The following is a 19,685-nucleotide window of genomic DNA, read 5'->3' as shown; positions in this document are numbered from 1 at the left end:
TGTAACTGACTGAACTGAAAGACACTGATGTTCTAAAGTCTTGCTTTAATACAAAGACAAGGCACCACCAGCAAAGTAAGATACCTTGTTCTTCTGAATAGAGGCTGTAATCTGGCTGACATCTTTCCCTAATGTTGTAGTTCTTGCTAGCTTCCATTTCTCAGAGACCCACGATTCCTCCTCTTTGCAGTCACGGAAGAATTCAAAGAGTTTCAAAGCCTCTTCTAGCTGAGATTTTCTAAACCAAGGAAACAAACAGTGTATGTCAGTCAGAAGTAGGATTCCATGGAGACAATGGTAGTATAATCAAAGAAGAATTTAAAAATCAAAAATTTGAATGCTTTTAGTTCCTCTTTTTCATATATTAATTTACTCATGGAATAAGACAAAAGAAACAAAACTACATTTCCTTCTTTCTTTAGATGAAATAACTGCTTGCTAATCAGACTTCTCATAAAAGAAGTTTTAATAAATGCTGAGAATGAAGTTATTCTTCATCTGTGAAAGTGAGTGATCCTTTCAGTCAATTGCAATCAAGACACTCAAGTTGCTTTTGTTCCGTCTTTATAAATGGAGAAATGAAAAAAATTCAAATGCTGGGAAGCTGTGCCCTCTGATTAAAGAAGTGATTGGCCATCCTAATCAGGAAGAACAGAGATATAAGCATAGCCCTACCGTGATTTGCTCAGAGCTGTAAGGTTTTGATACAGCTGATGAAGCATCTGAACTTTTGCATAAAGCAGTTCTGGTTTAATTGTGCTGTCCTTGCTGATTTCTGTTGTCCTCTGGGTGATACGTGTCAATCTACCACCATAGGAAGAGATCTGCGAGTCAATCAAGCTGTGATTCTGTAGCAAATCTACTACTTCCAGGAGCTGCTTACCACAATCCTGGGAATTCACTAGGACCTACAAACAAAGTGAGAGAAAAAAAAAGGCATTGGTCGAGAGTGCATCCAGGGGCTTAGTACAAACAAATCAGTTGAAAGATTCGCATTGACTCTCATAGCTTCTAAGCGTCCAAGAATACCAGCTAGGTAAAGCTAAAAAGCTGCCTATTTAGAGGAATTATACTTTTCTTTCAATTTCACAAGCTAATGGCAACAATTCAGAATTTCTATCTAATGCAGTGCAAGTAATGGTCTCTTCAAATAAACATCTGTTTTAGTACCTAATTTACTACTATTGATTAAGGACTCAAGGTCTCAGAATTTGGGACTGATGAATATCCCTTTCCTATAAACCCATCTGTAGGCAGATTGATTTACAATCTGTATTTTGAGAATTTTACAATATTCCATTTTATGGTATGTTCTAACTGCTGTGTTCTTTTATTTGAGGAACCTAATTGCCTGTCTAAATAATGAAAATAAGTACTTCACGGTATTTAATTGGTGGCTGATGAAGGTACCAAGTGCTTACAAGTCAATTCTCCTTCTAACTGTATCAATAGATACAATCATCAATCCTATTGTAGGATACTATCTTTCCTTATCAATCTTCTCCCACATCCTCAGGCTATCATGGTTCCAGCAACACTATTACCATTAGGTGTTCTTTGCTTACTAACACTAGGAGAGAAAGATTTATAATTTGGAGACAGCTCTTATCTTTAATTTGAAATTCAAAACTTCATATAGCATGCTGGCTCTTTCAACTCGGGCACAAGGTAACCTGTAGTCATAAGGATTTTTCTGTCTTCGAGAACAAAGAATGGATATATACTCCCTGTCATTACAAAATCAAAATGATCCTGGTTATTATTCATGCTAAAGAGAAGACTGTGCTCTGTCACTCTTGTAACAACTGGAAATTCTTGCTAAAAGCAAACTGTGCATTTACAGTGGAACTTTTCTTTCTCACAAGCTTATAAACCTGAAAGCCTGAGCTAGTTCTCATCTGTATAAACATTGGAGGTACTTCCAGAAGCTACTTCAGAAGAATTATGTGGAATGGAAACAGAAGGCCATTTTATTCCACTTTTCCTTCTACATTTCTAAATTTAGATAAGATTATTTCCTGTCTTTATTTTACTATATAACTTGACCCTGTAGTGCACTCCCTGTAATACCATACCTGGCTTTCTGATTAGAGAGAGCCCCTATAGCAAAGCCTATTTTTTTCTCATGTAGTTGCCTGTGATGACGAACTGAAATGCACAGTTAGGCATCTAAGTAAAAATTGTGCATTTTTACATAGCTGATAGACTTATCTCCTCTTGGCACCACCCAGTCCCTGGAACAAGGCAGTTTTTCCAGGGACACTGGCAGCAGTACAAGTTGTGTGCTGGTGGAGAGGGCTCGGTACCTGCAGCTCTTTCAGCTCCTCTGTAATGGCATCAACGTCCCTTAGAAGGCCAAGAATTTCCTGCATTGTACCCAGGGATTGTTCTCGTCTCTGCAGCTGATCCAGGAGATCCTGCCATTGCTTTGAAATGGTTTTTTGCCTACAAAGGAAAAGAAAGAAATGATCGATTTGGACCAAAGGCTCTGGACAGCACTGAAGGATTCTCAGTGTTTGTAGCTTTAGAGGAGCTAAATGAACATGCACAACTCTTCACACTAGTGTAAGAGAACAGGTCATGATCAGAAAACAGGTCAAAGCATTGTTGTTACAGGTATTTTGACTAGCGCATCAATTGTGATAGACTTCTTAAAATTTAGAAGTTTTTTTTAAGGATGTTCATACCTGACATTCCCCATTGCTTTCATTTCATACAGTGGAAAGGCTTGGAAAAAAAGAAGTGGTGTTTAAATGGCTGCTTAAAGTAAAATATTAATCTAAACCATACCATGTTACAATCTGATCCCATAAAGAGTTTAAATTCCTCTTTTATAACTGTTTTTCTTAGTTTTCCCATAGGTTTCTGATTTTGTCTGAACTTAGAAAAGCATTGAAATACCACAAAATAAGTCATTTGTATGGCATTCTTAGACATTCACAATTCAGGCTATATAATAACCCAAGATAATCGGAGCTATAATGTCTCAATATTTGCTCCAAAGTGGAGTCAATCTGAGAAGACTTTGTGCCTTAATCAATTTGTATTTCCTCAAACTACAGAATGAAAAAGAAATGTGTTGATTTGGGAAAAAAAAAGTATCTAAGCGTTTTTGATGGAAGATAGAATATTTGATTGAAATTTTTAAATATATTTTCATATAAAAAAAAATCTTAAAATTATTTTTCACCCTAAATCAGTCTGAGAGTTTGATCATTCAAGGCAAAAATTAGAATTTTGAAGGAGATGAAACATTTGCCTTATCTGCTGAAACTATTCACAGATAGAAGGAATTCCTGCCAGTTCTACTCATAAGGAGCAGAGCAAAGATTTATAACTACAAATAATTTTCCTCCATGACACCACAGAATTTCAGCTAATTTTGACCTCCATCAACACACAGTCTCATGACCGTCACTCACTTCTTCAAGATTTGATCTTTGCTGTGAAAGTTCTCTTGGCTAATAACAGTTGCCATTTCATCCAAAGCTGTGAAGCGTTCCTTCCTGGGCAGTACATCTGCCACAATGGCTTCCAGCTTCTTACTGGCAGCCTCCATCCTGTCCACACTCTCTGGCCAGAAGTCCTGCTTCCCAATAACTTTCCTCATGTCTTCTAAGTAGGACTCACGCAGGGCTGCCTTCTTCAGGAACCTCTGCGCTAGCTGTTCCAGCCTTTCTAGCCTAAGCATCTCCTTTTGCAGTGCTTTTCCCCGGTTGTGCTCTGACTTTTCCAGTATGATCCAATGCTTTTCCACATCCTGCAGCATCTTCCCCTCTGGGGGCAAGTATGGCCGTTGGTTGTTGGCTCTCTGTTTGGTCCTGATGTTGAAGAGATGAGCTTCAATCATGCCCTTCTCTTGATATTTGGGGGGTTTCTCCACAGTGCGGAAGGTTTTGAAGTTGGCCATGAGCAGCCACATTTCCTGAAGAGAGTTGGGGAAATGACGGTCATCCAGTTCCATCACCTTCTGCTTAATCCATTTCAGGAGGTCAGAGACCATCTGCTCATACAGAAGCTTCAAGTCATCTATCTCCTTCAGGAAGAACACAATCTGTGATGGGAATATAAAGTTACAAGCCACATAAGAAACAGAATGAAGCAAGGTGGGTGAACAGAAAGCAGCATCTTCAGCAGTCATCACATTTTTATACAGGTTTGGTGGTAGCTGTCACATCTGAGGCCAGGTGAAATCCTAGACTAGCCTTCCATGAAATGCAGATAAATAAATATTATTTAATGTCTCATTTCAGTTTCTATCCAAGAAAACATTAGTTTTGGACTAAACAGCATGTAAGTGGAGACTGTCAGCGATTCCTATGTGGGCTGATTAGAAAGCAAGAATCCCAAACTGAGGGTTCACATTTTTTGTTTCGCAATAAAAAAACCAGATTTTTCCCCCCCAGTCTTGTTGCTAAACCTAAACCAATTCTGTCCTAATATGCAATTACACCCTCTTAGCTTCACCAGTTCAGGGTGTTAGGAAACCATCTGATAAGATCCTGGTTCTCCCACATGCACACAGTAGACTGCGGTCAAACAGCCCCTTCTCAATCTCCTCTGTTGGAGCTGTTTCTCTTTATGTAAATTATTAGAAAATGTATGGTGGCCCAACAGAGTCTGGTAAAGATGCTAATGTCTGATTCAATACTAACTTTTCAAGTCCAGGACATTTATCTGTTTCATCTGTGGCCTGATCTAACTTTATTTCAAGTTCAGGTAAATACTGGAGCAAATATCTAGAATGAAATCCATAATGAAATAAAAAGCATTAGAGTGGAATTATCCTTTCTTTCCATTATATATTTTTTCCATCTTTGTATTTTTACTTCATATTATTTTTTTTTCCTCATCCTAACTTAGTAACCCTCCTGCAGATGTCAGGTTTAATGCTGAACGATGTTGTCTGCCTCTATCATTTCGCTGAGTTTTCCTGCTCCAGCCAGGCAGATTAGTGAGGGAGATGGCACCGAGAAAAGACCCAGTCCTTCCAAGTGATAATCTGCTTTTACCTACCAGAAAGTGCACTTGGCAATGAATAAGGGTCACAGTGTAAGAGGAGTAAAATAGCACCAACCTTCAGTGCAGGAAAAGCAGCCCGTGACATCAGGGCTCCCTTCTGTATTTTCTGCCATCGTACCCAGTTCTTGCTGAAAGATCCTAGCAAATGCATGGTCACCTCACATGGGAGAGGGGAAGGAGATTTACCTCCCAGAGCTGTTTCTCTCTGCCAACCTGGTCACACACTTAGTCTGAACTCAAAGGCTTCCTTGACACATTCAGGCTTCCCTCCCAATCCTATTAGTAAATTCAGAGCTGCCTATTTGAGAGGACTAAGGACATGAAGAGATTAACATCAGTTTCCTTCTCCTTCTGAACCTTTGTGTGTATCAGAAATGCAGGAAGACAGGAATGCAATATTAGAGACAGGCTAAAAATAGGGAAGGAGGCAAAGAGAGAAAAAGAAGCAGGTTAGTGGAGAGAGAGAAAAGAAATAATAAATATAAATGGAAAAAACAGTGAAGCACAAAAAGAACTGAAAAAGGACAGAGTAAGAAAACTGTTTCTTCACATAATACAAAAGTTATGTCTTCCTTGCTCCTTATAGTTCCTCTAATACATGCTTGATGACTCAAGGACTATTTCAGGTTTATCAAAAGATAAATAGTGTCTCCTGGCCAATATCCAGTGACTCATGTAGACCAATCAGATCCTACTGCCCACTCTCCTCACTGATGTCCAAACTTTGACTGAATTCCAGGTCCTGTTCTCATCTAATGTTTCTCTTCTGAGAACATCCTGTTCTAATACAGAGAATCATAGAGTATCTCAAATTGGAAGGAAACTATAAGGACCATTGATTCCAACTCCCTGCTCCTTGCAGGACTACTTAACACCAAACCATATGACAAAGAGCATTCTTCAGACACTCCTTACACTCTAGCAAGCTTCATGCTGAGGGGAGCCATGTTACGGGATCATCTAATTCTTGCCCCAGACCACTTTTTCAGATGACTAAACACTTCTTTTCACCTTGTCACCACCAGGGAAGCCTTAGTCTGGATTAGTGTGCCTCCTATTAAGAAATATATTCCCCCTCTCAACTGCACAGGCAGATCTCAGAATCCAGATGTTCACGGAGGACCCATCCTGGATGTGTAGGTTTCCTGCAGGCTATTTCTTTGTACTTTTGACAAAACCAGAATAGATTATTCTAGAGATAGAAGAAAAATTCTCTCTCAGGAAAGTGGTCTTCAGTAGAACAACTACAAAATTCCTTCAGTTTTCTATCAATAGGATGCAAGTATTTTCAATATAGCTCAGTATTGTATGTGAGGTGAAATGTATATGGAAACAAAGAAAAAAATTAGCTTAGCAAAATTTAATAAAATTTTAATAAAAAATATTAATAAAAAATTAGCCAATTTAGCTAGCAGTCTTTCATTTTTAGTGTTTTTAGTGGTGGTGGTGTTATTGAATTGTTGTGGTTTTGTTCAGTTTGTTTGGTCTGGGGTTTGTTTGTTGTTTGGTTTTTTTCCATTCTGTACCTCGGGAGTTAGAAAGAAAGGATGAGGACTTGGAAATAAAAATCCAAAGTAGTGTCATAGAATAAGGGATCATCTTTCCTATGAAATAAGAAAATTGTTGACTAGGTCTGCTTTTGCTTAGCTGTGTAATCTTATCCCAAGATGATTGAGATCTGTATGCCTCAAACTGCCTTGAAACCATATAAGTTCTTAAGCGGAAACTGTGAGGTCAAAAAGGGATTAATTTTTGGTGAGATAATTGCAACCCCCTTAGAGATTGGAGAGTCTACAGGCACTTCTCAAGATACAATGTCTTTCAAATGTCTATGCCATTTGATTCAGTTCAAATGATCCTGAAGGTGAGCTTGCACAGAACTCCCCACATCTCCGACTTAAATTTATCTTTACATTTTTAACTTTTAACTTATGAAGACAGCAATGCACTTACTTTGGTAAGTCGCTTCTGTACTGTCTGGCCTTGTTTCAGTCTGGAGAAGTAGTGGTAATAGAGTGACACATAAGTCATGATGGATCTCTCATCTGGATAGGGCACAGCCACATCCTCAGCATCAAGCAGTTTGCTGATTCCAAACTCTTTCTCAGCAACATCAAAGGCATTGTTCAGGTTTTTAATGGGCTGGTCCTGCCTCAGTGAGCTATAGTGGATAAGATCAGGCCTGGGCAAGGAGAAGAACAGGACATGGAGGGGAAGAAAGATATATGTTTGTTATAAATTCTTTCCAATTATAAACTATAAACTATTTATTAGACTAAGGAATGTGAGATTAACACTGAAATTATTTTGACCCTGAACTTCATTCAAGAGCATTGCCCCTTTCCTACATAAGGAAAGAAAATTGCCCTTTATGAAATTGAAGTACCACTCCCAGCAAATCTCTGCCCTTCACTTATTTATCCTCTTCAGTGATGCGTGAAAACCAAAGCCCACTGGAGAGGCAGTTCTGAAAAGGGAGGTGACTGCCAGCTTGGGAAGTTAAAGAATCCCACTGTGGCATCCTGTATAAAAAGTAGCAGAACAGTTAATGGACAAAGAAATGTTCAAGGTTCTCTCATAGGTAGTTTCTCTCTCCTGCTTTGGGGTATTTTCTTCACACTTCTTCAAAGGGACAGAGAAGGGAGAAAGAACGAGACTGAGAAGTTGCTTGCTCTGTTACAATTGAACCAGAAGGGATACATGCTCACAAAGTTCATACGACAAAACCAGTCCCTAAAAGAGTAACTTTAGAAAAAGAGCATTGTTCAGACACGTGATATTCCCTTGGAAATTCACTGTTATGCCCAACTAAAGGAACAACGAAGCAGGAACTTTTTGTCCTCCCTTTCTTAGAGAGAGAATACCCATCTAAGAAAGAGTCTTTAGTGAGAAAGGGCAGAGAGAATTTGACAGTTTCTTGACAAAAACTTGTAATTCATACCCTAGAACAACTTGTGCCAGAGCAATGAGCAATTCTGTCTGAACTGATCCATCAGATCTTACCTGTGAGCATGTATGAGTGCATTGAAAGCCAGCCCATCACTCCAACTTCTGGAGAAGTCCTTCACATTTACATTGGAATAGCTGGCAGTTTTATGCTGACACCAGAGTAGTAAGGCTTCATTCGCAAACAGAACATCAGCTCTGCCTCCAAATTCTTCCTGTTAAGAGAAATCAGCTTGAAAGATACATGGAAGTAGCATCAGTGAGTTTACACTTAGGTTTGTGAAGATCGCTTTGTGTTACTTTTGTCCTATTTACAAATCTGCTCAAAGTCATAACTTGCAGACTGTATCTGACATAAACGTAGAAAGATTTAAGATGAAAGTAGAAGTTTTATACTAAAATAAAAACAAATTGAATGAACTCAGAGATTATAAAGTGAAATGCAGTTGTCAAAAAGCTTTTAAAATTTTCTCTTCTCTAAGGTTTGCAGAAATCAGGTGGAAAACAAAGCTCAGTTTGTGAAGTAGGACTCAAAACCAAAATATGATGTATTCAGGTCTAATGTGAGAAACTGTTAACTTTGATTTCATGATACCTTCATAGATTCTTATTTTTCAGGTACTTAGAGTACATGTTAAATAATTTTAAAAAGCATATATTTCTTCAGAGAAGAAAAGGATGCAGCATGCAACTAAAATCTAGAGAGAACTGTTGACAGAGAAACACTTTCTGAAGTCAAAAGTCAATAAAAAAAATCAGTAGAAGAACATGAATATCCTATCTATCTCCACATTATTGTGTTCAATCTCTTTGCAAAACTATGAAGTGAAGTGGATTCAATTGCTATTAGAAATTGCTGGATGAGTAACTGGATAATATTATAAGACCTGCATGATCAAAGCAATCAGAAAACATTACAAAAGTGGTCCTTGCTGGCCCAAAACTCTACAAAGTCTCTGAAATGCTCCGATCAGACAAAAAGACAAAGATACAGTTTTACCTTATCAAGTTTGATAGATGAAATCTGAAATCTAAGTATGATGATCCAGATAAGTCCTAGGATTAAGGTTCTGTCACCATCTACGATATTCTCAGGACCAATCACTTTTACTTGTACCTGCTAATAAACCAATATCTGTTTAGCATAATAACACTCATGTCCAGTGCTCAGAGTAACAAACTGTTACTGAAAAGGGTGTTCAGGTGTTTTCTTAAGGAAACAGGTTTTATGTTTATGTCTCTTCATTGGTCCACAGACCTGCAAGCTCCCATGTTCACACCCTAGCCATCATGTGCACCAAGGATGAGTTTCAGCAAAAGCCTGGCAAAAGGATGGTGGTCTCAAAGATTTAAAGTTCCTATATGTGTTTTGAAAACTGGTGGTTAAGGAGAGGAAAGAAACAGAATTCAATGCTCCTTTCTTCCAGAGAAGAGGGACATTAGCTGATTATAAATGATGTTACTCAAATAATAAAGAAATTCAAATCTGATGAGGTTTTTTTTTTCCTTTTAATAAGACCCCTATCTTCAAAGAATATCTTATTGTTTATTAGAGGGGGAAACTATAATGAACATAATATTACTTAGTAACATCCATAAACTGTTGTGATCTCTAATATCAATATTAACTTACCTTGGATTTCAGAAATGAGATGGCTTTGCTGTTGTTCTCTAAAAAATGCACTCTCATAGTTCCCCGGCTTGGTTTGGGCAAAACTTCTCCCGAGAGCAGCTCCAGGAGTTTCATGAGAGAGATGCCATCTTTCAAGTCTGTGTAAATATCTTCTAACTCAACCTTCACCTGTGAAGAGCAGTCAGACAATACAGACTCTGGCTTAATGATTGGCACACAGAACCCTCTATTTCTAAAAATAAACAAATAACACTTTCTTGCTGTTTCACTGAGTCTTCTGTATGATAGTGCATATATGCAAGGAGTGGTGAATCTTAATTCAGAAAAGAAATGAACTTATGAAAGTAGGCTGAAGTAAAAAAAGCAGCAACAACCCAACAAAAACACAAACCCACAACTGAGCAAATAAAGAAAAAAAGCATGAGATTTTGAAAAATAAAAACATCCGAACATTTGCAAAATCTAACATTTTGGAAGTGCTGACATTTTTTTATTTCAGTTCAAATTAATATTTTCATTTTTTTTACTCTGGGCAATGCATTTCATTTAAAAATTGAGCTGATGATCCCATTCAATGACTTGATTTTTACTCCATAGTTTCAACAGTTTGTCACATCCTGCTTAGACCTGTGCTACCACCTGATATCTCCATACTTTTTGCCAGAGTCTAACACTAAGTGAAAGATTAAGATCTTCTACAAAAATGTGTTTCATTGCTGCCAGTAGTGAGGTCACCCAGTGCTTAGGTGATACAACATGACATAGTGTGTACTCTGACCGAACAAGAACTTGCCTTGGGTGTTTCCTTTTGGCCTTATGCCATTTGCCATCTAGAAGTGACATTAAAATCATACCACACACCTAACAATAATTTACTGTGATTCTGGACTTTTGGTAAATAATCATTTTGCCTTCAGGGAAAAAAAAACTAAAGTAATATATTTTTTAATTCAGAGAATAGTTACATGTTAGGGGGAAAACAGGACAGATAACAGACATGTGCTTTTTAATTCCTGACCAAACATTAATCAGTTTAGGAGATCTTTTCTCCAGGGAAAGAGGAAAACACTGAAAGTGTAAAGTAAAAGAAACTCAGAGGGTCTTGAAGTCTGTACTGTGTGTGGAACAAGAATTTACAACTTTATCTGACTGATTATCTCCACAAACCCCCTCCCTGCTTAGTTGCCAACTTTGGGTTTTTTTCATATTAAACAAACTTAAAATTCTGCCTATGGTATATTACAATAAAGAAAGTTAAAGCTTTTATATTCTGTGACACTTCTATAAATGAATAACAATTCTATTTAAACTTGTAAAGAGACAGACTTCATATATCTGCTTTATGCGTCACTCAGCAGTAGTTTTAATAGCTCTGTTGCATCATCCTTCTCATAAAGATACGAGTCACACATTGCTTAACAAATTCAATCTAATAGCATTCTTAGTGCTAAAGTAGTCAACAATATAACTTGGAACACTGCAGTGTCCTGTAGTATGATCCAATCACGTTACAGTGTGTATTGGAAAGCTGAGACTACATTGCCAGGAAGACCTAGATAAGCTCTCAGTGTCTGCACGTCTCTTACCATATATGGTTTGGAAAGCTCTCTCAGGTTTTTCCCCCCATGCTTTTATGATACATGAACAAGTACATTGCAGGAAGTTAAGACTGATATTTTAATCTTTGAACTTGAAGGCATTTTTAAAATGAGAAATTATTTATCTATGGATAAACAGAAGTAATTTCCGACACCATAGAAACCTAACTTTCTGCAGGTGACAAAATCAAAATGTGTTTTGCATTTGTTTTCTCCAGTTAAGAAAAATAAGTTTGAGTTTATTTTGTTCTGCCATTGTACCAATGGCATTGGTACCAATTGTACCAATCACAATTTTAAAACATTACACTGAAAAACTCTATCTAGTACTGAAACACTACATAATAGTGATGACCTAGAATAGATCCAAGAGGCCTGGTCCCACCTGGTGTCCTCAAGGTCCATTTTCATGACTATCATCTACAGTCTGTAGGAAAGAAAATTTGGTTTGGATGATGTCATTCCCTACTGTGCCACAGCTACATCATTTGTGCTTTGAAATGAGCTTATCTGCAGTGAGTCTGGAGACTTGGAATATGTTGGAGTTACCTTGCACACCCAAATAGCCTGCACACTAATTCTGAAGATTTTTGGAAGTCTGAGAGTTACTGAAAACAAACTGGTCTGTACTTGCATGGTAGTATATCTGAAATTGCCAGAATTAAAGCTACTCTTTCAGAGCTATTGAGCAGCAGCTCAAGTTGAACTGATCAGGAAAAGCAGAAATTTTATTTTTTTGGCCAGGAAATTAAGAATTGAGCATTGTTTGGGGAAACGCAAACATTTGCAGATACTTAACAGGAGCTTCCTCTGAGAGGATCATCAATATACAATGGACATCACATTATGATAGGCTTATACATTCTACAAAAATGAATCTTGATTTTAGAGAAGACTGCTAACATGAACAATGGAGACAGATGTGAGGTAAAAGATACAGGCTGTAGGACTCCAGTTAGTCAAAGCTTTCCTTGCTTGCCTGTATGTATAGTGCCAACATTCAAGAAAAAACAAATGTTAAAAATAATACAAAAAAGAATACAGTGGGTGAAATAAAATAAAAACAAACCAAAAGAATCCCCAGATTGAAGGAGCTACCTACATTATTCCTGGAGAAGACATTGTTCATCCAGTTGGTAAAGGTTTTCTTTTGCATGGACATACGCTGCTCCTGCAGCTTTTTGATATGATCTTTTTCATATTCGGTATCCATGGTCATCTAGGAAGTCAGAAACCTCAGTGGCGTGCTGAGTGATGAAGAGATCTGCCAGGCCACCTACAAAAAACAGTCACACACCCAGTGTATATAGGAAATCCAGCACCAACAGGCACAGGATTCAACACCACACCCAGCAGAATACTTTACTTTCCTTTTGCTTGTACTTTGCACTTTAATGTCACTACCTTTATTCTTAACTTACTTGCATTCACACTTTTAAAATACATCTCTTGTTCAGGATGAAAATGTGACATGTATCGCTGTAGGTTTACTTTCTTGCTCTCAATCTCCACTCATGAGGGCAGAGTTCCCATGAGGACCACCACAATATGCAAGCCATCAATAACTTTCTTGGGTGTGCTTGAAGCACATGACAGAGAACTGACCTTAGACCCCACTAGAAAGAGAAATCTGCAAATCACTTCCAATCCAGTACTTGAAAGTGTGTTATGTTCTCTGAGGACTGGTTGAGATTCTGCTATTGGCTTTCAGATTACAGTACTTCCAACAGAAATCAAAGAGCTTCTTAGAAAGGAAATGGAACTAACTTGTTTCTTTCCTCTTGTGAGTTCAGTTTTTGCATATGTATCACTGTAATGATGGAGACACATAATCATATCATACATAATCACATTAACAAGGTCCGAGGCTGGATGTCAGGAAGTAGTATTCCTCTTCCCTAGGCTGTCACAGACTTGTCTGCCTCATCCATGCTGAATATTTAGAGAGATATGAAACAAGGAGTCTTCCCTTTAGAGTCTGTGATACAATAAACTGGATTTCAGCTCATGTGAGCAACTCTTCTGAAGTCACTTGGCTTATGTAGTAAATCTGCAACAGCAGTGACCTTGCTGTTATGAATGCAAGATAATAACTTTAAAAAAAATAGTCAGTTTAAGATCCACAGCTACAGACACCTTTAGTGACCAAACATCATCTGCTTGAACTACTGCCACAATTATAAGTTTTGTCTGGATAACAGCCTGGCTCCAAAACCAAGAAACCTGTTGCAGTGGTGGGAGAGTGGTTCATTAAATTAAATCAGAAATGTTCCCTGTATTGGTAAATGATTATCATAAGACAGATTTGTAATAGATTATCGGCATTGTCAGGATGTAAAAGCAGTGCTTATAGCCAAAACTGGTTATAATGGTACATTACAGAAAAAAAATACTGCTGTCAACCCACTGCAAAGAGATAAGGGAATGAAAAATTAAAACCTCTGACAAACTGTGGCAGTGTGGAGCAGGGTGACCTGCTTCCCAAAATTCCAAGTCTGTTTTGCAAAGGTCAAGTTCTGAGCTATTCTGGGCTTTCTACCCTTTAAATCCATAAAGCATAAAATACTGGAAAAAAGACATTGTGTGTCCTAGCATGAGAAGACTGCAATAGGGAACTAGCAACAGCAGCCACTGCAAATGGGAAATTGCTTGCCTGATAGTTTTCTGTGCTCTGATAAGTATAAAGAATTTTGCCATTTTACAATATGGAAAGGTATGGAAAATGCAAAAGCAATCATTTGTTACTGTGTTTTTTATTACTGTTTTTCGGGGCAGATGTTTCTTAACCCCCAGTGCTTGACTTCTGCAAAACAGCGATAGCATTGAAGCCTGATAGTTCAGCAATAACATGGGGAAGGACCATAACTATAAATAAAAACCTAATGAAAGGAATAATTTAGCAAAGTTTGAAATAGAATTATAGAGAGATCATCACAACACTTTCTTATCTGGTGGGCTGGTTCAGCTCTGCCTGCTTTCTCCATTTGTAATAACCCCTATAGTTAACCCACATCATTTGTGAATTTGCCAAATGGTTCTCAGAATATCTGCAGGCTTCTTTTCTTCATTTTTTTAAAGTGTTTTTATCCAAGCAACACAGTCAAGCTGAATAATAACAGTAATGGTTCCATTTAGGTGCAAAGGAAGCTTATTTGTTGAGCTACCATCTCACTTAACAGCTCACCTGTTTCATTAAATTAAATCAGAAATGTTCCCTGTATTGGTAAATGATTATCATAAAACAGATTTGTAACAGATTATCTGCATTGTCAGGATGTAAAAGCAGTGCTTATAGACAAAACTGGTTATAATGGTACATTACAGAAAAAAAAATAAATCAAAGAATGTGAAAGAAATTGCACTTACTCAGGTTTGGAAAAAGTCCTTCCTGACATTCAGCAGCTGGTCTTTCTAAAGAATGACTTCTACTACATCCACTCCTACATTCACCTCACTGTTTTCATGAAAAGCAACCTTTGATTTCAGGAACAGAGACCAAATATTTATGATCTACCTATGAACCTTTCATCTGATCTGAAGGAAATAATCCATCAGAACACAATGAATAAAGGTTGTCACAGGCGTTGTTCAATTCTTATGCTCAAAAATAATATATAAACTGCACCAAAATTGCTATAAACCAGTGAAAAATCATCCAGGTTCTGATGTTTTGGTAAAGAGCATCTTTCACAATTGCATTAAAGGCTCTGCCTGATCCCAGGTTGCTTTTCTAAAGGAATTCTTACCTGGAAAAGTGAACCTGACAATGGAGTCTGAAAATCAAAGTACAGCAGAGAGTACAAAGATCAGAGTAATATCCAAGTGGTTAAATTTGGATACAGAAAACGAAAAGGTCGAACATCAGGAATTTGCTCAGCACTCAGAACAGGTTTGAGGAAGCTTTTGTTCACAGATATCTGCTGCTGGCAGGGTAAACTGGAGTCAAGCTGGAAACACCAGCTGATTCCAAAGTTTATTATTGATGGACTTTCATTAATAACAAAAGGGAATATAATTCCGGTGACTTATATAGATAGCAGTGAGTTCTTTCTGTCACTTACAAGGTCGCACAAGCACGGAACACAGTTACCTGGCATCATTGCCAGAAACCACAGAGCTGCTGCTGGGAACCACTGCTAGAAAATAGGCAGACATCTGAAATCAGAAGCTGTAAGTAAAGATGTCCAGCTCAGAGATGACGTAAGGGAATAGCAGTTTTTTCCCTTCTGGTGAGTGTAGTTTAGTTAGCATCCAAAAGGGACAGGAGGAAACACATAAGAAGAAATGAACAACCCCCCAAAACTCAATACAGATAAAATTTGAGATCAGCAGAATCTGTGTCTTCATATGCACCCTAGAGAAATGTCATACATAGCGTCACATAAAACAGTTAGAAATAAAAAAATCGAATATTATGTTACAGCTATTTCTCAAAATATTCCCTTCAAATTATTGGACTCATATCCTGGACTAGCCAATTAATATAACGTAATACAATAGAGTGTATTGTATGACAATGTATGGAATGCATTGTAATACAATGTAACTAATACAATGTAATTCTTAACTATCATTAATTGCGGATAGGAGGACAGGAGAAAAGAGATACAAATTCAGCAACTGTTTACATCTCTTCCGCAAGTTTATTCCCTGTTTGTAATGCCAATCTTTTCTGTCTTGCTTTTTGCAGAGCCACAGAATTGGCCAGGTAGGAAGGGACCACAGTGGGTCATCTGGTCAAACCTCCCTGCCTAAGCATGGTCATCCCAGAGCACATGGCACAGGATTGCATCCAGATGGTTCTGAATATCTCCAGTGAGGGAGATTCCACAACCTCTTTGGGCAACCTGTTCCAGTGCTCGCTCACCTGCACAGTAAAGAAGTTCTTTTCATGTTTAGGTGGAACTTCCTGTGCACCAGTTTCTGCCTGTTGCTTCTTGTTCTGTTGCCTGGTACAACCGAGAAGAGCATGGCTCCATCCTCTTGCCACCCACCCTACAGATATTTATACATATTAATGAGGTCCCCTCTCAGTTGCTTCTTCTCAAGGTTGAACAGGCCCAGGTCCCTCAGCCTTTTGTTGTAAGAGACATGCTCCAGACCCTTGACCAACTTAGTTACTCTCCACTGGACCTGCTCCAGGAGCTCCATGTCTCTCTTGTTCTGAGGAGCCCAGATCTGGACACAATACTCCAAATGTGGCCTCATCAGGGTTGAGTAGAGAGGCAGGACCACCTCCCTCAGGCTGCTGGCAATGCTCTTTCTAATGCATCTCAGAATTCCATTGGCCTTTTTGGCCACAAGAGCACTGCTGGCTCAAGGCCATTTTTTTTTGTCCATCAGGACCTCCAGGTCCTTCTCTACACAGAACTGCTTACTGCTTACAATCAGACCCCAGCCTGTACTGGTGCAGGGGGTTATTCTTCCCCAGGTGCAGGACTCTGCATTTGCCCTTGTCGAATTTCAGATGGTTCTTTTCTGCCCATCTCTCCAACCTGTTGAGGTGCCTCTGAAGGGCTGCACAGTCCTCTGGGGTATCGGCCACTCCTTCCAGTTTTGTACCATCAGTGAACTTCCTGAGGAGGCATTTGCCCCTTCATCAAAGCCACTGATGAACAAGTTAAACAACACTGGGCCCAGTATAGAACCTTGAGGGACACCACTAGTGACAGGTCTCCAACTAGACCCTGTACCACTAATCACAACCATCTGGAATCTACCACTCTGCCAGTTTTCAATGCATCCCACTATCCAGTCATCCAACCCACACTTCTTGAGGCTGCCTACAAGGATTTCATGAGTGACAATGCAGAAAGCCTTGCTGATGTCCAGGTAGACAGAATCCACTATTAACTTTTAGTTACTTACATTCTTATAAAGGTAGGATTGTAGGCTGTCAGTTTAAATCCGGCACAGGTTGGATAGGTTGCGTGTGTTGGGAAAATGTCCTCGCTCCTTTCATATAGAAGGCAGAGGACCAGTAGGTGAATTGCCCTGGATGCAGGCATTTCTCCCTATTGCAAGTTAATTATTACCTATATGATTAAATGTGCAAATCACTGTATGCTTTTTATGACAAAAGACAATCAGAGATATGGTATAAAATTTCACTACCTTCTGAATATCCATCTAAAGTTCAAAGTTAAATGGTGGACACTTATGTGACAGTGATAAATAAAACCATTTCATCAGTTATTTATATCCTAACAAAGTAAGAGGAACGGCAAAACAATATTTGTGTGCAGTTTCCCAGAGGGATCTGGGAAGAGGAGCCTTGCCACTGACCTCAGAAAGAAGAGCCTAAAGAGCACCCTTTCCTTGCCTTGCTTTCAGCCCAAAGTGGTTTTCCTCGATGGCAGCAGAGTTTTCTTGTTTTTAACAAGAAGGACCCTGATGCAGGATTCCTCTCTGCAAAGTAGCAGTCACATAAGACTATTAGGGTTTTTAACACGTTTTCTTATCTGCCCACAATCTTCTTCTAAAGAGGGAAACAGAGACTGTGGAGATCAAACAGATCTTGTGCAGAAGCAGTCTGGTTTGCAGCCCCAAAATTCCTCTGCCCCCAGCCCTTCCCCCACTGCTTCTCTGCTCCTGGCAACACCATGTAAATCAAAGAGGGACATGACACTTCCTTTCTATCTATTTGAATTTTTTTTTTTTTTTTATATTATCACTCTCCTACTCTCACAGCATGCATGTGAATTCCCAGCTGCTCTCTAAGATGGAAAGAAATGTTTAATCCCCCAGTCATAAAGAGCATAAAAACTACAGTCTCAGGACTCATAGAGGGTTGCAGATGCTGAGTTTGCTGCTTCCACTCCCATCCTTCCCACCCCTGACCTGAGTGAGGGTTGATCACCATGAGCTTTCCCACGGCATCCCTGGCTCTGTTCTCCAGGTAGCAGCACTAGCTTTGTCCCAATCATTGCCCTTGCCCACTGGGATGGAGGAGTCTGCCAGAGAAGAATACATTTATACAGTTGGGTGTAGATGCCTTCATGTGCCAAAGTATCCCTATTGAAGGCCATTTGCATCTAACTGTCCTGTAACTTAACGTGTACTTCATGAGCAAAGCCAGCTCCGATTTAAAAGCCATGCTCTTGCAGAGGGCGGCGTTTATTCACACGGCTCAGGTGAGAGGTTTGGCATAGCCCATCACCCTCTGTTATGTATGCTTCACATACACACTGTTCTGAAGGTACGTGAAAATCCTGTCTGATCCCTGTTAAGGAGAAGGTTCCCCAAATCTCAAAGAAAATAAGCATGTTAAGTGCAAACACGTGCATGATAGCTCAGCCCTCTATCCCCTACTATGTCTCCAGCCACATTGCTTCCATGTAAGAGTCTCAAACATCTGGATATTGACTCTGTGGGGTAGAATAGCAGCCTCCTCTCAGAGCCACAATCTTGTAGCCCACAGTGTGCCAAGTAAGTACAGAAAATAGCCTGCTGCCTGGGGCCAGCACCCTGGGTCCCACAGGTAGCCTCCCCCACCGCCACCCTCCTCAGATCTTCAAACAGCTGATGTTGAGTCTTGTCAAGGCAGGGTGGACACAGGTGAGAAGAACTATAATCCCAGAATATTTCATAACCACATCTTGAATTACTCCTAATCTTCAACCTCATCGTGGCACAGTGGAACTGTATCTTGTATACTGAGAACACCAGAGAGGAGCAGACAGTAATTATTGCAAGAAGCTGTTCACTCATTTGGGATACTAAGGCTAAAGAAAAGTTAGGGAGTTAGTCAAAAGCAGCTTAGGAGAGGCATGGCAACCTCCAGCTCAGTATGCACAAATTCCGTGATTTCACAGGCCTCTCAGCTGAACTTTGTCCCAAAATAGCCAAATACTTCTCTCAGCTTTTTTCCCCTCGAAGGACTTGATCTCACCACCCCCAGGCACCCCCTTCCCCTGCCCACTACATACCTGCCTTGCCAGCACTGCTGTCACCAGTTGCCCTGGGGTGCCACCCACCCAGAGGCAGGGGGGTCCATGGTGGATGGAGTCCCAGCTTCTCTTAAAGCTGAACTCTGCCTGGGAGGATTTAAACCAGCATCCCGGGATGCTGGGTTGTTATAAACCTCAGCCTCCCCATGCTCTAGTCTAAACTAGAAGTTGCTTTTCTCTTTGAATAGTTGGCTAGCAGCGACATGACATCAACAGGGAGCAGAATTCAAGTAGAACAGTCGAATTACATCATCCAAATGAACTGGAGCCCCTTGCTGCATTTGAAAAAGAGGACAGCTTAAAGCAAAATCAGATGGATTTATTTTTCCTGCCATGAAGTTCAGTCATCTTTTTGAAACAGAAAATATACATTTGCTTGTTTAGTCATGAGTTAAAGACATTTTCTCCTTGGAGCTGTTTATATTATCTTGAAATTTCCCTTCTGCTTCTGAACCTGAAATAGTTAACATAAGAGCTTCAAAGGCTTTGTCCAATCAACACATGGGACAAAGGACTTTCAGTCTCTTTCTATTTCAT

At 39.3% G+C, this 19,685-nt stretch overlaps 1 protein-coding gene across 1 annotated transcript in view; it reads right to left on the bottom strand.

The window, feature by feature from the left end:
- SPTBN5 (spectrin beta, non-erythrocytic 5) overlaps positions 1-12,418 on the bottom strand; it is a 95,216-nt gene extending 82,798 nt beyond the window's left edge. The window contains exons 1-9 of the mRNA XM_017806415.1: positions 12,302-12,418; positions 9,602-9,769; positions 8,969-9,085; positions 8,026-8,183; positions 6,976-7,204; positions 3,423-4,054; positions 2,300-2,445; positions 676-901; positions 85-238 (exon numbers count right to left, since the gene is read on the bottom strand). Coding sequence (XP_017661904.1) covers positions 85-238; positions 676-901; positions 2,300-2,445; positions 3,423-4,054; positions 6,976-7,204; positions 8,026-8,183; positions 8,969-9,085; positions 9,602-9,769; positions 12,302-12,418 — 1,947 coding nt within the window. The remainder of the gene's footprint in view (positions 1-84; positions 239-675; positions 902-2,299; positions 2,446-3,422; positions 4,055-6,975; positions 7,205-8,025; positions 8,184-8,968; positions 9,086-9,601; positions 9,770-12,301) is intronic.
- Between the last annotated feature and the right edge of the window lie 7,267 nt (positions 12,419-19,685).

Source organism: Lepidothrix coronata, unplaced genomic scaffold (genome assembly GCF_001604755.1).
Source record: "Lepidothrix coronata isolate B3197 unplaced genomic scaffold, Lepidothrix_coronata-1.0 Scaffold1, whole genome shotgun sequence".
NCBI lineage: Eukaryota > Metazoa > Chordata > Aves > Passeriformes > Pipridae > Lepidothrix > Lepidothrix coronata.
Note: the sequence above shows the minus strand (reverse complement) of the source record. Positions and strands in the feature narration are given on the sequence as shown.